We start from the raw sequence: 14,270 nt of genomic DNA, 5'->3' as shown, positions 1-14,270 counted from the left end.
TTATAAATGGACTTTAACTACTACGTGTACTCTTTCCTCCTCCCAAACTACTGTGTGTATTCTCTCCTGCTCCCAACTGAACACATATAGGTGTGGATATGAAAATCTATTCTGTACCCATTCTGTGTATGAACACATCAGGAAATGCAGAATACGTAAAACATTTGGTTTACTTTTTCAGGAATCTGAGAAAAAGGGATTAATTGAAAGAATCCACATGGTCCAGGATATTGTTATAACAGTTCAAAACATTTTAGAAGAAATAGCATCATTTGGAGAGAGAATTAAAAAGTAAGTGAACGATGTTTTGCTGCCAACTCATAAATTCCTCCCTCAGAGAGTAGCTGGGAGTTGCAGGGGAAGAGACCAGCCAGGCCTGGCTTTGTTTCTTCTCCACAGTGATGGTACAGGTTGAATCTCTCTAGTCTGGCTTTCTCTGGTTCATCAACATCCATGGTCCAGCATGTTTTTACCTAGCTGGATGGCCCCTTAGTCATGGGTGTGGCCAAGTGTGCCCGGTCCCATAGAGTTTGTTTACAGCCACTAGTCCTGGCTCTGTGTTCTGTGCTGTTATTCAGTGCTAATTTACCTAAATGTATTCTAAGAGCCCAGTAAACAGTGGAAGTGTTCGTAATTCTGCTAGACAATATTGTGCTCCTGTGGTTTGGCAAATTCTCTGGTCTGATACCAGTCAGGTCCCAAGGGTTCAACCTGTATCACAGAAAACAGTTCAAAGCAGAGAGGAGAAAAATAATCATCAGCAGCCCTACTTCTCAGCTATCCCCTGTGTCCTGCCCTCAAACCCCTTTCTTATCTACCCTCCTGGGTGGGGATAGGCATGGGGGACTCTGACCTGTGGTCAAGGGAAAGTGCTGCTGGAAGGAGGTGATCACAAAGGTGCATTTGAGTGTTATTCCTCTTTCTCATCCACTGTCTTTGAACTGAGGTGACGATTAATGCTTGAAGTTTCTTTCCCATTGGACCCCTCCTAGGCTGGACCTATGGGTTAACTGTTGCTTGTCACCCCTATCTTGTGCCTTGAAGTGCTTCTCTATACTTCTTGCTGCCATGTGGGAACCTCGATAGTCCTGAGGTATTGTTGCATTTGGAGCTATAGGAAAAATTGCAGACTGCTCCCAGGGCTGAGATCCTCAGGAGGTCCTTTATCATTTGTCACTACAGAAGTCACTTAGTTGATGCATTACACCAGGAAGCATGGAGATGGGGGGAGGAGGGGAGCTCCCTAAATAACTTTCCTACACATACACATTTGTTTTTTGTAATGTCACCCATAGTGGAGAAAAACTGAAGTATAACTGACCCTCGCTACTTTTCTCTTTTTAACACAAAGTGGTTGTCTGTAACAGAGCCATGCTTAAATAAGGAGCTGGGTTGGGGCTAAAAATATATCAAATCCATGTGTATTGGTTCCACTCCCTCCACCCCAGCTGTGGTAGAAATGGCCAGGAGATGTATTCCGCTCCATGAACAGGGTACTGTTCTGTCCAGCTGCATGGCAGGAAGGCTCAAAGTGCTTAAACACTATTAATTCTGGTATTTATGTTGGTAACAATGATCTTAAAGAACCCATTGGTATTAATGTGGATGCCCTATGTAATTCCCAAGGAATTCCATTGTAATTAAAAAATGATGTACCATTAAAAAATTGCTACCAAAGTTGTTTTTTAAAATGATAGACCAATTTGTGCCAGAGTTCTGTCTGTCACTCTGACTGTGTAATTCGAAGGATTTCTCTGAATTTAACTATATTGAGCTGTCTTGGGATTTGGTTTTTGCTTTTTGAGTCAAGCTACGCAGTTGTGCAATAATTGTGGGAGTCCTTTCACTCTTATCTTCTCAATGTTTTTAACGTCTATGGTGGCATTCAACTATTTTCCTCCTTCTATACGTTTTGTGTGTGAGATGAAGATCTTCTTATTTTATATCCTGATGTAGTTCTGAGTGGGCCTCCTTGACTCTCTCTTCACCTTCATTGTGATGTTGAAGGTGCCCACAGACAATCCATGTAATGCAAGGACACCCAGATCTGAAACTCCCCCCATGCATGGACAAATGCCTTTGTTCTGCAGTTTGCTCAAAGTTTAGCTGCTGTTGCCAAGGAACAGATGGAGATCAGAGATGTGGCAGAAGGGCCACAGGGTAACTCTGAGGAGGCAATAAATAGCAGCATTGAGTTATTTCACCACTAGCTATGCCATATGTGGTCTAGGTCAGTAGTCACCTGGCTGTATCATGACCTGAGTGAAATAAACTTCACTTTTCAGTCTTGTTCCTAACACATTATTGTCCCCAGCATAGTGACAGAAGCTATTATCAGTCTCACTAGGGACTAAAGACTGACTGGCTGTGGTGACTGCATTACTCCTTTACCTTTGCTCGTGGTCCTTCCAAAATAAGTCTGAATCACTTTGGTGATGTGGATAGGCTTGGACTGCTGCTGACTTACTCTATTTAACGTGTGACAGTCCCCTAAATAAAAATAATAATGGATTGGTAAAAGTTGAAGAAATGAAAGGAGATATGTAGACTCCAGAGACTATTCCCCTTGTCACATCCAGCTGCAGAAATCTCTGTCTTCCAAAGGCTCTGTACTTTTCTCTACAGTTTATTTATATGCATTGAATATTGCAGAAAGAGTCATTGAGTTCTTAATGGACTGTAAATTATAGACAGCATTTAAGATCAGTAACACTGAAGAGGTTTTCTTGTTGTTATTTACAGCACATTGAACTGGACAGTGCCTTTCCTCTCAGTCCTGGCCTGCTTGGTACTGACCGCAGCGACCATTATTTTATATTTCATACCATTGAGGTACATTGTTTTAATCTGGGGTAAGTACACCACAATGTTGCATTTGCATGAGAAGAATCCAATATTAATATATGAGAGAATTTATAAACTTTCTGTCACAGAACTCAGATGTCTGGGGTGGGCATTCTGAGGATAATAAACACTCCATAAACCTTGGTGGAAATGACCACTTGTACCAGAAGTTCATCTTTCTACTAATAGACTAAGAAGTTACCTACTCTGAGGTTTATCTTAAAATGTTCTCATGGTTACTCTAAGGGGAGCCTTTGTTCAGACAAAATGCTGCCGGTGCCTTTTGTGCTGAGTTACCTAGATATGCACTGAGCAGAATAAGATGCCAGAGGTTGAAAGGCTATTGCTGCATAGCATCTACAGAGGTGATTGGGGAATGAAGGGAATGTGAGAAGGAACATCCTGGAAGAATCATCTGGCCTTGGTATCCATGAACTGACTAGAAGTATCCGAATGGTTTAAGCACTGAAGAGCCAATCCTGCAAGATGACAAACTTCAGGAGTTGAGGGTGCTCAGATTGCTAGAGGCACTTACCATATTTCTGGACTCGAAGAGGGATAGAGAGGAATTGGTCCATGGGGTGTAAAAGAGGAAGGCTAAGTTTTGCTAGTGTGAAAATTGAAAAGTGGGGAGGGTGGAAAATGGGTGGAAAACAGTGTTTCACAAGGCCAAGACTTTATACTGCAAAGCCTGCAACAAAGCCACTTCGCTGGGACCAGGCTGGCAGGGGCAGCCCGCTTTGCACCTGTGGAGAAGGCTTAGCTGCCATACGTGCGAAGCTGCCTCCGGGAGCAGGGCCAGCAGGAGCTGCTGACTCCAATTCTGGAGAGGAGGCTTTGCTACTGCAGTGAAGATGCCTCTCGGGGTATGGAACCAGCAACCCCTGCCAGCCCTGCTTAAAGGGAGGCAGCATGTAACCTGTGGGAGGGACCAGGCTGGGCCCACCATGGAGAGCGGCTACTCTAGCCAGCCGGAGCAGCCCCTGCTTGGGGGTGGGTCCTACGAGGCTGGAGCAGCCTTCTGCATGGCTCAGGCGGGGAGTTGCCCAGCCCCTATTGGTTAACCAAAACCGGTAAGCCTCACTCATTAAGGGTGAAACTTACTGGTTAACCTTTTACATCCCTACTCACAATGCAGCGTTTAAAATAATAATATATTGTGATTGTGTTTTGCTGCTCCTTCCTTTAGTGGTGTATTTGAGCTGATGTTCAGTGTTCTGTGTCGTGTCCTGTTCTCACTGCCCATTATAAAGAAGCCAGGCACAAATTACAGGCCTGATTTTCAATGGGGCTGCAGCTTTTGTGTCTGATTTGGAACTAGGGAATATAATTTTTTAGGAAAAACCCCATTGTGTGCAGACTTATGTCTGCACAAATGAGCTCAATCTGAAAATCAGACTCTTTATGTATCTTGGTAATAAGAGACAGGTCATTTTTTTTTCTCAGAATGTTTTTGTCACCCTTCATCAGTTTCTTTGGTTATTTAAAATGCTAAATCTGGAGCAAGCGAACAAAAACCAGAGGGCAGGGTAGCCTCATTGAACAACTTTGCAAGGTCACCCCATCAATGTTACTGTATGCTTCTGGACAGTGGTCAGCCCTGATTAATTTTATAGTGCTGAAGCGTCCACTAACGTCACTATTACATTAGGAAATGGAGATGAGGAGGGTGAGTGGATGATATGTCAAAAGCTGGAGCTGGGAGAAAAACAATAACATAAATGATTAAATTCCACAAAAGTGCGAATAAAAAGGAGAGTGAGAGTGAGAGGAGATTACTGTGAGGTAAAAGTTCAGTAACAATATGTTTCTGCCTCAATGTGGAAGACATCCAGAGTACACCACGGCTATACGTCCAGTCAACATCATCTAGACTGACAGGCCCTTCAAATATGATACATGTTAAACAACTACCCTGTGGCAAGGCCTCAAAAGACCTTATGGTATTTTCTGTTTTTAAAAATCAGGTACACAGAAAATTGTGTTGGCATTTTGCTGCAAGAATATAGCTTAAAAGCTGCATTCATATGTGAAGCAGGTACATTTGAGAGAGAGAGAGTGAGCACAAGGGAGGGAGAGAATAGAAGTCACTGGATTTGAAACCATATGCAGAGAAATTGCTGCGAAGTTTTAACTTGGGTTGTGATTAGATTAGGCACTTTTGACCTCTTTCTTTGCTGATAGGATACCAATACCCTAATTTTCAAGATGCATTATTGTTTGCTGTCCTTTTTCTTAATAGTATTCAGCTCTGCTGTGGCACATTTCTGCCTTCCATCTAAAAAGCTTGCTAGTCAGGAGGATAAGCCATATTACAAATGCTTATATCCAAATGGAGAAACTGAGGCAAAGAGAAGTTGAGTGCCTTGTCAAAACTGACAATGGCTGAGCAGAGAATAGAGCCCACATCTCTGAATCCCAATCCTGGGCCTTGCTCATGTCGTTGCTCAGAGAATAGGCTGGCTCAAGATTCCCTTGGATACCTGTTAGGTCTTGTCCACACTAAATGGAAGAGCGACGCTGCTGCAATTGATCTTCCAGAATTCGATTTAGCAAGTCTAGTTAAGACTTGCTAAATCGAATTCAGAGGTTGCCTCCACCAGTGTCCAGTACTCCTGCTCTTGCCAGGAATAAGGGAAGCCAATGTTGGCTCTCATTCACCTCCGGCTATGGGGATGCCGCCAAACTTAGCTTAAAGTATTCTTAGTAGCTGCAATTGTGTACCTTAAGCCAAGCTGCTGGATCTAGTGTAGACCTGGCCTGAGTTAAAATTGTAAAACATGCCTTCACGACCTCCACTTCTACCCCCATGAGTAGATCTAGTCAGAAAATGCCATTTCTTTGAGACCTAAACAGTTCATCGAAAAGGGTCTCTCTCTTTTTTTTTTTTTTTTTTTGGCAGGGGGGGGAGAGAGGTATTTATTATTATCCTCTTCCAAACAAAAAATTCTGATTTTCTGAGTAGAAGCAACTTTTTGTTGTGGAAGGTAAGATAATTCAAGGACAGTAAATAATGGCAAAAACAAAATGTTGTGGAATTCTCAAAACAAAATATTTAAAGCAACCCAAATTAAATGTATTTAATGTTCTTGGTTAACAGACATTTTTGAGATTTTTAACTGTTTGGCCTGATTTGGGCCAGGAAAAAAATTTATATCGGACCTTTTTTATGGGATCAGAAAACTATTGTCTGCCCTGCTCTCCTGATGAGCCCTGGTTCCACTGACCGGGCAATCTACAGTTTGGCTATTTCTGCAGAGCAAAGTAGGGCTATGTCTAGACTGTAGGCTTCTTTCGGAAGAAGCTTTTCCAGAAGAGAGCTTCTGGGAACACTTCTTTCAAAAGAGAGCATCTGCACTGCAAAAGCACAACAAAAAAGCAATGTGCTTTTTCGAAAGAGAGCGTCCACATTCATTAGCCACTATCTCGCATTTAAGTTCTGATTCCTGTGGATGGAGTGGCCACCAAGGCATGTGTGCTTTTTCCTGGAGGCCTCTTCTTTTGGAAAAAACCCCCTCTTCCCCGCCTTTTTCATCTACACCCGCCTTCTTCTGAAAGAGTTCTTTCGGAAAAGGCTTCCTCCTCAGAAAGAGGTTTACCTCTGTTGGTAAAACCCCTGCGTTCTTTCAATGTTCTGTCGAAAACGCAATTGCAGTGTGGACGTAAGTGTAGTTTTTCTGGAAAAACTCACAGTATAACCATACCCTCGGAGTGACTATGGTGGTGGTTCATAATTCAAGTTATCAACCGTAGTAAGCTCAAAAAATAAAATCCTAATAAGTTTTCACAGTTTCCCACAGCATCAAAGTACAATGAACATGTCAAATCTGGCTCTGCAATGAAAGGATCAAAAAGCTCTGAAACATGCTGGGAGGGGGTGGGGAATAGATTTCAAAGATTTCAGGAGCTTGCTTTTTCAAATTAAACAGAGGAAAACAAAAAACCAAAATTGTCCTCTGTCCCATTTCTCTCCTCATCCTCCAGCATTTCCCCCCAAGTTTCACAAGAGGACCACATTGGGTCTCACGGAAGCCCGTGTCCAGCTGGGATTCTGTATTTCAGAACAGAATGGGCTATTTCTCTGCTCCCTCTTCCCCCTCCCCCCACTAAAAAACAGAAAAAAGCCTATGGGTTCCAGAATCTCCGTTTTTGCAGCTACCGTGTCTCCGCTGGTGTGGTAATGGGATTTTCACCACCCAAGTAAAGCAGAGACTTTTCTATAATAACTCCCTTTCCCTCCTTCCTTCCAAGAGGCAATCGTGAATGATTCCACATGACAGCAACATGTGCCTGACTTGAAGTCTAGTCATTGTTTTCACACTAATTTTTACTTGTGAATTCCTGCCCCTCCCTCCACCTGAGCAATTATAAATAAATAAATAAATAAATCGGGTTTGTATTTTTTTGGTTTTTTTTCAGGCATTAATAAATTTACTAAGAAGCTTAGAAATCCCTATTCCATAGACAATAATGAGTTACTGGATTTCCTCTCCAGAGTACCATCTGATATTCAAAAAGTAAGTAATGAATGACCGCCACCAACAGGGGCATCAAGGCTCATGAAGCGCTGCCAGCGCTGTCCTTGTGGAATACAATGCTGAAGCATTTTGAATAACAGAGATAAGGCATCAGGGAAATCCATAACTGGGGCAATGAATGTGAGCAAGAGGGGAGCTGAAAAACTTTGTTGGAAGCATAAGATGATTGAAGAATAAACTATCCTGAAAAGAGCTACTTAAATATGACCTGGAAATAACACTGCATGGTTACTGAGCTATAAGGTTTTTTTCACCTTTTTGCTCTGATGTTTGTATGGAGGGCAGGAGGATACAGTGTCTCTGAGGCTACGTCTACACTGTGGGTGTTTTGCGGAAGAGGAAATGCAAATGGGGCACTCATTTGCATATCTTGTGCTCTCGTTTGCATATCTTCCCATCCTTTTTGTGGAAGAGGTTTTTCCAATAAAAAGCCCTGTGTAGATGGGGCTATTTGTCGGGGAAAAAACCCTTTTGTGCAAGAGCCCTTTATTCCTCAAAAAATGAGGTTTGCAGGCTCTTGCACAAAAGGGTTTTTTTTTTCCCCAAGAAGGGTATGTCTAGACTACATGCCTCTGTCGCCAGAGGCATGTAGATTAGACTACCAGGCATAGGAAAATGAAGCGGCGATTTAAATAACTGCCGCTTCATTTAAATTTACATGGCTGCCGTGCTGAGCCGATCAGCTGTTTGTCGGCTTAGAACGGTAGTCTGGACGCGCGGGGGTCGACATCAAAGACATTTGTCAACCTCCCAGGTATGCCTCCTGGGATGAGGTTTACCTGGGATGTCGACAAATGCCTTTGATGTCGACTGCGGAGCGTCCAGACTACCATGCTGAGCCGACAAACAGCTGATTGGCTCAGCGCGGCAGCCATGTAAATTTAAATGAAGCGGAGATTATTTAAATCACCGCTTCATTTTCCTATGCCTGGTAGTCTAATCTACATGCCTCTGTCGCCAGAGGCATGTAGTCTAGACGTACCCTAAATGGCCCCATCTACACAAGGCTTTTTATCTCAAAAACCTCTTCTGCAAAAAGGATCGAAGGAAGATATGTAAATGAGAACGTGAGAGACTCAAATGAGCGCTCCATTTGCATTTTCTCTTCCGCAAAAAACCCTCAGTGTAGACATAGCCTGAGCGACAGAGAGAATCATCCAAAGAGGTTTACTGAATCCCTCATCTTCTCAAACAGGAGTGAGGGAGGTATTCCATGATTTTGTGTTTCTTGTGATCTGCCTTAGGCCATCTGCCATTCTAATTTCTTCTTTCCGTCCCACCTGAAACTTAAGATTTCCTTGGACAATGCTACACTCACTTTTTATTATACAAACTGGAGATCTGTATAAAATAACGTGTGATCAAGAAGATTGATCTTCCACTTGCATGGAATTATAACTTTCAGTCTATCCAGGGTCACCCTCCCCCACTTCAGTCATGTCTCTGTGTTCAATAATCTTGTCCAGCTGGCTGCAAATTATCTGAACAGTGGGTCTTTTAGAATGTCGAGATCTATTTATTTCTCTCGGCAGAAGGAAAATAGTCTTACTGGGTGGCAAATCGCACAAAGTAAAACAAAAGAAACAATCCTTTATGATCAGCCAGAATCTTATGACCTAGGACCCTGATTCTGCCAGCCTAAATCACAGTGAAATAGCTTTTTACTCCTCAGGCAACAGTACTTGCAGAGTAAGGTGCTGCTCACTGCACATAAGGGGATCACAGTCTAGCCCATAGTGATTTTACTCTGCTGAAGATTGGAAAATGATAGTCTCCATGCGGTGTCAATGCAGCCAGTAGAAACAAAGTTGGAAAAGGTTTTCATTGACATTTGTTTCAAGAGATCTCCAGATTGGTTGTTGCCAGTGCTATAGCTAGACAAAAATATCTCTCTAGATTGCAAAAACAGCTAAACAGAAATAATCATAGAGACAGTAAGCTTAAGTGTATTTGTATTTTTGTTGCTGTTATAGAATGCATTGGATTTGCAGAGATGTTTTGCAGTTGTCCTTTTAATGTTTATAGTTAAAGATAAGCTGCTTTTTCTGTTTGTGTTCTATTTAAGATTTACATTAATAACATTTCCCTGAATGGTTTCTGTTTGATTGAACTCTTTAAGGATGGTCTGATGCTATTTTCTATGAGGAAGTGTTGGTAAAACATATATGAAGGGATCTACTTTCTTAGGGGAGCTTTGCCATAAATACTAAATAAATACTAAATAGTGAATTCATTTGGCATCTGATACAAAAATCTAATTAAAGCTGGCCCCAGGCAATATCAAAGCCATATCTGCCTGCTCCACATAACATGTTGCTAAAGCACCTTCGTTTCATTTTGCTAGAGACCTATGAATTAGAAAATACCCTTAATATCATAGCATGTTACTGTATGCTAGTAGCACATGGCCTGGACAAGAAGTATGGAATAGGCAGCATATTCTTTGTAAGATTCTTATAATTTCAATGGGGACACTTTTCAGTTATGCAGCAGGTAGTTTATGAATGGAAATTATACTACATCTAGATTTATCACGGATGTTTTAACCATTGTGTCGTGAATGAAATTGTGGGGAAGGAGGGAGAAATCTTTTTATTGGGGAAAATATTGTTCCTCTTTAAAATGATTAAGCATGTCTGTATACAGTTTTTAAGACCACTCTGACCTTACCAAATATTGGGACCCACTTGCTTTATCATTCCCAAGAGAGTCTTATTAGACTTCTAGGTTAATACAATAAAAAAATAGTCCATTTTGGCATTGCAGAGATCAGGTAGTGCCCCGTGCATCTCATTAGAACAATCTGCTTTTAATATTTTGGTTTCAAGAAATGATGCATGACTTCTCAAATCCTTCCTGCAATTAATCCCCCATGTTCCTGTGTTTAGAAAATGATTCATTACTTTTGAACCTTCCTTAGTTTCCCTTGGTTTTTCCTTAGGGAGCCATTAACACACACTGTAGTGGGCTAGAGTTACCTAACTGCAAACGTCATGTCTATTTGTTTTTACAGGTGCAGCATGCTGAATTGAAACCATACAGCAACTCCAGTTCCCTCAGGAAGAAATGGAGTGCTCTATAGGATGCAGACAGATTTTGGAATGCAACATCCCCCTCCATACACTCACATGGAAACACAAATTTTTTTCTCCCCACACCCTTTTTTCAGTTAAGATCAACATTCTTATAATAGCCATGGGCCCAGGATGGTTCTTCTGGAAAACATCTATTTTCTGATGTACACCTATCCTGAAAAGGCTTTCCTTTTGGCACAGGGGTCTAGCCCAACCAGAGCCAAGTAGAATGCATGGACAAATGAGTGGGTAGAGAAGAGCACAAATGTGTGTTTACTTCAGTTATTAGGGTAAGACTGAACATTGCAGCTCTTCCTGTTTGTATGTAGCAAGATATAATTCTGCTTCACATAGCAGATCAGTGAAGCTGATGTGAGGAGATGCTCTGATTTCATTTTTAACATATCCAAAAGATTTACTTTACAATATGACAGCTATTCTTGTCTGTTAAATCACAGCATGTAGAAGCGTTTAAACTCTGAATTAACAAGTCTGATACCCTGCTTCTGTTCAAGCAGTGTCTATTTTGAAAAGTTTTTTTATTATAATTACCAGAAACAGTTAGAAGCTCCCATAGTATCTCAACACTTCATCTAGCACTTATTTTTTTTAAAACTGCTATTAAATCCTTGATGCCAGAATTGTCTGGCATAAGGTCCATTGCTGGCAATGGAAAAACCAAGATCTCTTGTTGTTGAAGGGTTAAGAGAATCCTCAGACCTGAAAATACCATATTTCTGACTTGCTATTGATAATTCAATCTCATTAAGGTTTTTGGCATAACTGTTGCTTTTGTCTAAATCTGGAGATGTCAACACTACGCCTCTTGAAGAAAAACACTTTATAGCCTTAAAGATGAAAGTGCTTGGGCAGGAGAAGAGCACTATGCCTAAAGCAGTAGTTGTGAATATGTTGCGTTACTGTAATTGTTCTCAAACTTGTGGTTCATCGACCATCAACGTTCTGTGGAGTTTTTCCTGGTGGTTCACAGACTGAAGAGATAAGAGAACCAAGCCATGAAGAACTGGTGTTTTAGTAGGGGATGTGGTCCCTGAGAAAATTTCAGTTCTCCCCCTAATGCAAGTCCTTATATTTCCTATCCACAGAACTCCATGTATTACAAAGTTGGGTATCCATTGTTACCCATTTCACAGATGGGGAAAACTGAGGCTATATCTAAACTACACCCCTCTGTCGGCAGAGGGATGTAAATTAGATATTTCAAAAATGCAAATGAAGCGGGGTTTTAAATATCCCCATAATCGTGTCATGGCGCTGTTTCGAACAAGCATTATTTCGAAACTGAAACCGTAGTTTAGACGTGATTTTTTTCCAACAACTGGGTGCTTTGTAATCCTTGAATACAGGATCTTTCGAAAAAGCACCCCATTGTTGAAAAAACCGCATCTAAACCGAGGTTTCAGTTTCGAAATGGCGCTTGTTCGAAACAGCGCTATGACGCGATTATGCAAATGAAACATGAAATATTTAAATCCCCACTTCATTTGCACTTTCAAAACGTCTAATTTACATCCCTCTGCCGACAGAGAGGAAATAAGAGCACAAATTCCACTGACTTTCAAGGAAACTTGTGCTGCTAAATAACTTCAGCTGGTGCTGACTTGACTAAAACCTAAGCCTCTTGAAAAAGAAATTAAAGGAAACCATAGTAAAGAAATTAGGGAACCACAGGATACAGAGGACTTGAAAATGCACTATTTAGAAATAAACTGATTAATCAATGTCTATAAATATAGGCCTGAGGATTTCCTGCCTACCTTTATTGGCAGCTCTGTCTTGAACAGTTATATTATGGTGTCCAGCACTGAATAAGGAATGTAATAGTGATAGCTAATGAATTATTACTCATTCAGTAATTTCCTAATAGTTTATTTTTCAAAGTATTTTTAACAATGTTTACAGTGCCTTAATTGAGGGAGAGGAATTTTCTTCATGTAAGATTTAATTTTATAAACAAGGTGTTTCACTGAGATATCATGTTGTAGGTATATATGTAAGAGTAGAAAATAAATGACCCCTCATTTCAAAAGGAAATGTGTGTTTTGTACAGAGGTACACATACATAAATAGTGTATATGTGTATATATATATATATAAATTTATATATATATATATGTGTGTGTATTTTGTGAGTGTATCTCACATACACATGCGCAGACATTTAGAATGCAGTTTAAAAATCTTCAAGGAAAATGTTTATGAAAAATGCCAAAAATTCTAAAGCTTATCATTTTGTGTCTGGTCTTTTTCATTTTGTATCTTTCCCGGCATGTCTTTCTGGCTGAGTCAGATCTCTGCATGATTTGATTTACTTCAAGTTAATGAAGCTGGTTGGAAAGAGCCTTGTAGAAATTATAAAAGCTCCAGTAAATCTATTTGTTCATACAGTAGATATCCACCGACCCCCTTTTTTTAAACCAGTTACTCAGTCTTCTGTGTAAACAATGCCTCATTGTCTCCATCTAAACTACCATCTAGTTTATCATACTATAGCCTATTATTTGGAAGGACAAAACTCTGAGATTTTGAACACAAATGTGAGATCTGTCCATTCATTTGAATGAAAACATTCCAAAGCAGCAAGCATATCTTATTTGTTTAGAAGGCGGGACCAATATTTTAATATTTTTTTCTATAGAATATTTTAGATTAACTGATTTCTGTTCAGGAGACAGGGTAATGTCTATTTTTTTAAAATTGTAAGTGTGCCAAATTCCAGACTATTTTGTATTAGTCTATTATGCTGGAGACACCCAAAAGTGAGAGTTTTGCTATGTTCCACTTCCCACATGTATTGCAATGTGCTATTTGTTATGGTAAATATTTGAAGTGCAATAAACACTTGATTTTAAGTTGCTTTGTTTTTAATTAATCTAATCAGAATATATATTTCCAGTTCAATGTAGAACATTTACCGTGGTACAATACTTAACATTTGACCATATAAAGTAAGCACAGTATATAAGTACATGTCTTGACAGGAAGGAAGTTCAGTCTAACAATAAGAGCAATGAATAGGGATTTGTAATGGAAGCCATGCTGCCATGGGAAACAGACTGATGGGGAGGAAATAGTCATCTACACAAATCCAAACAAATATCCTATCGTCTGCAGGATTGATCTCTGGAACTCAGATCATCCACAGGTTTGGAGGGTTTCTTCCCCTTGACTTATGGAGTTCTCTAGTCTTCACTTACAGGAGCTAGCCTTGGATGATTAATTGTTCCACATTCAAATGACCAATCTTCAACCTCACTACACTTTTCACTTGATCCAGAAGGGTGGGGTATGTTTTTGTTTTAAAAATCACACTCAAGTCACAGTTGGTATAGGTGCTGTATTGTTCATTTGCTATTGGAAGGTGTTGATATAATAGAAATACCAATACACATATAATAGTATTCACATCCCAAACTCTCGTAGGATGCGTCTACACAGCACCCTAAACTCAAAATAAGATGCTCAAATGGTGTATCTTATTTTGATTGAATTTTGAAATAGCGTATTTTAAAATTTGGCGCGTCTACACATCACCAAGTTTCAAAATAACGTGCTATTTCGAGACATTCCTTACCCTTGTGGAAAGAGAGTTACAGGGATGCTGAAATAGCGGGGCTGCTATTTTGAGATCGATCTCAAAATAGCGGACACATTTGAAATACTGTGTAGACGTACCCTTCCTGTCATCATGCATTCAAAAACACAAACCTGACTTTGAGTCCAAACTAGAGAGGAGTTGGAAGCAGTGCACACGTGTACATATACACTTCATGGACAGTTGTGCAAATATCAG

General features: G+C 40.4%; 1 protein-coding gene across 8 annotated transcripts in view; it reads left to right on the top strand.

Annotated features, from left to right (window-relative positions):
* Window positions 1-13,333, top strand: part of MCTP2 (multiple C2 and transmembrane domain containing 2) — a 182,641-nt gene extending 169,308 nt beyond the window's left edge. For all 8 annotated transcript variants that reach the window (XM_014575411.3, XM_025186568.2, XM_014575410.3 and 5 more), the window contains 4 exons: window positions 182-291; window positions 2,743-2,852; window positions 7,264-7,361; window positions 10,396-13,333. In XM_014575411.3, the coding sequence (XP_014430897.2) occupies window positions 182-291; window positions 2,743-2,852; window positions 7,264-7,361; window positions 10,396-10,464 (387 nt within the window). In that variant the 3' untranslated portion in view covers window positions 10,465-13,333. The remainder of the gene's footprint in view (window positions 1-181; window positions 292-2,742; window positions 2,853-7,263; window positions 7,362-10,395) is intronic.
* The last annotated feature ends 937 nt before the right edge of the window (window positions 13,334-14,270 follow it).

This window comes from Pelodiscus sinensis, chromosome 14 (assembly GCF_049634645.1).
Source record: "Pelodiscus sinensis isolate JC-2024 chromosome 14, ASM4963464v1, whole genome shotgun sequence".
NCBI classification, from domain to species: domain Eukaryota; kingdom Metazoa; phylum Chordata; order Testudines; family Trionychidae; genus Pelodiscus; species Pelodiscus sinensis.
Note: the sequence above shows the minus strand (reverse complement) of the source record. Positions and strands in the feature narration are given on the sequence as shown.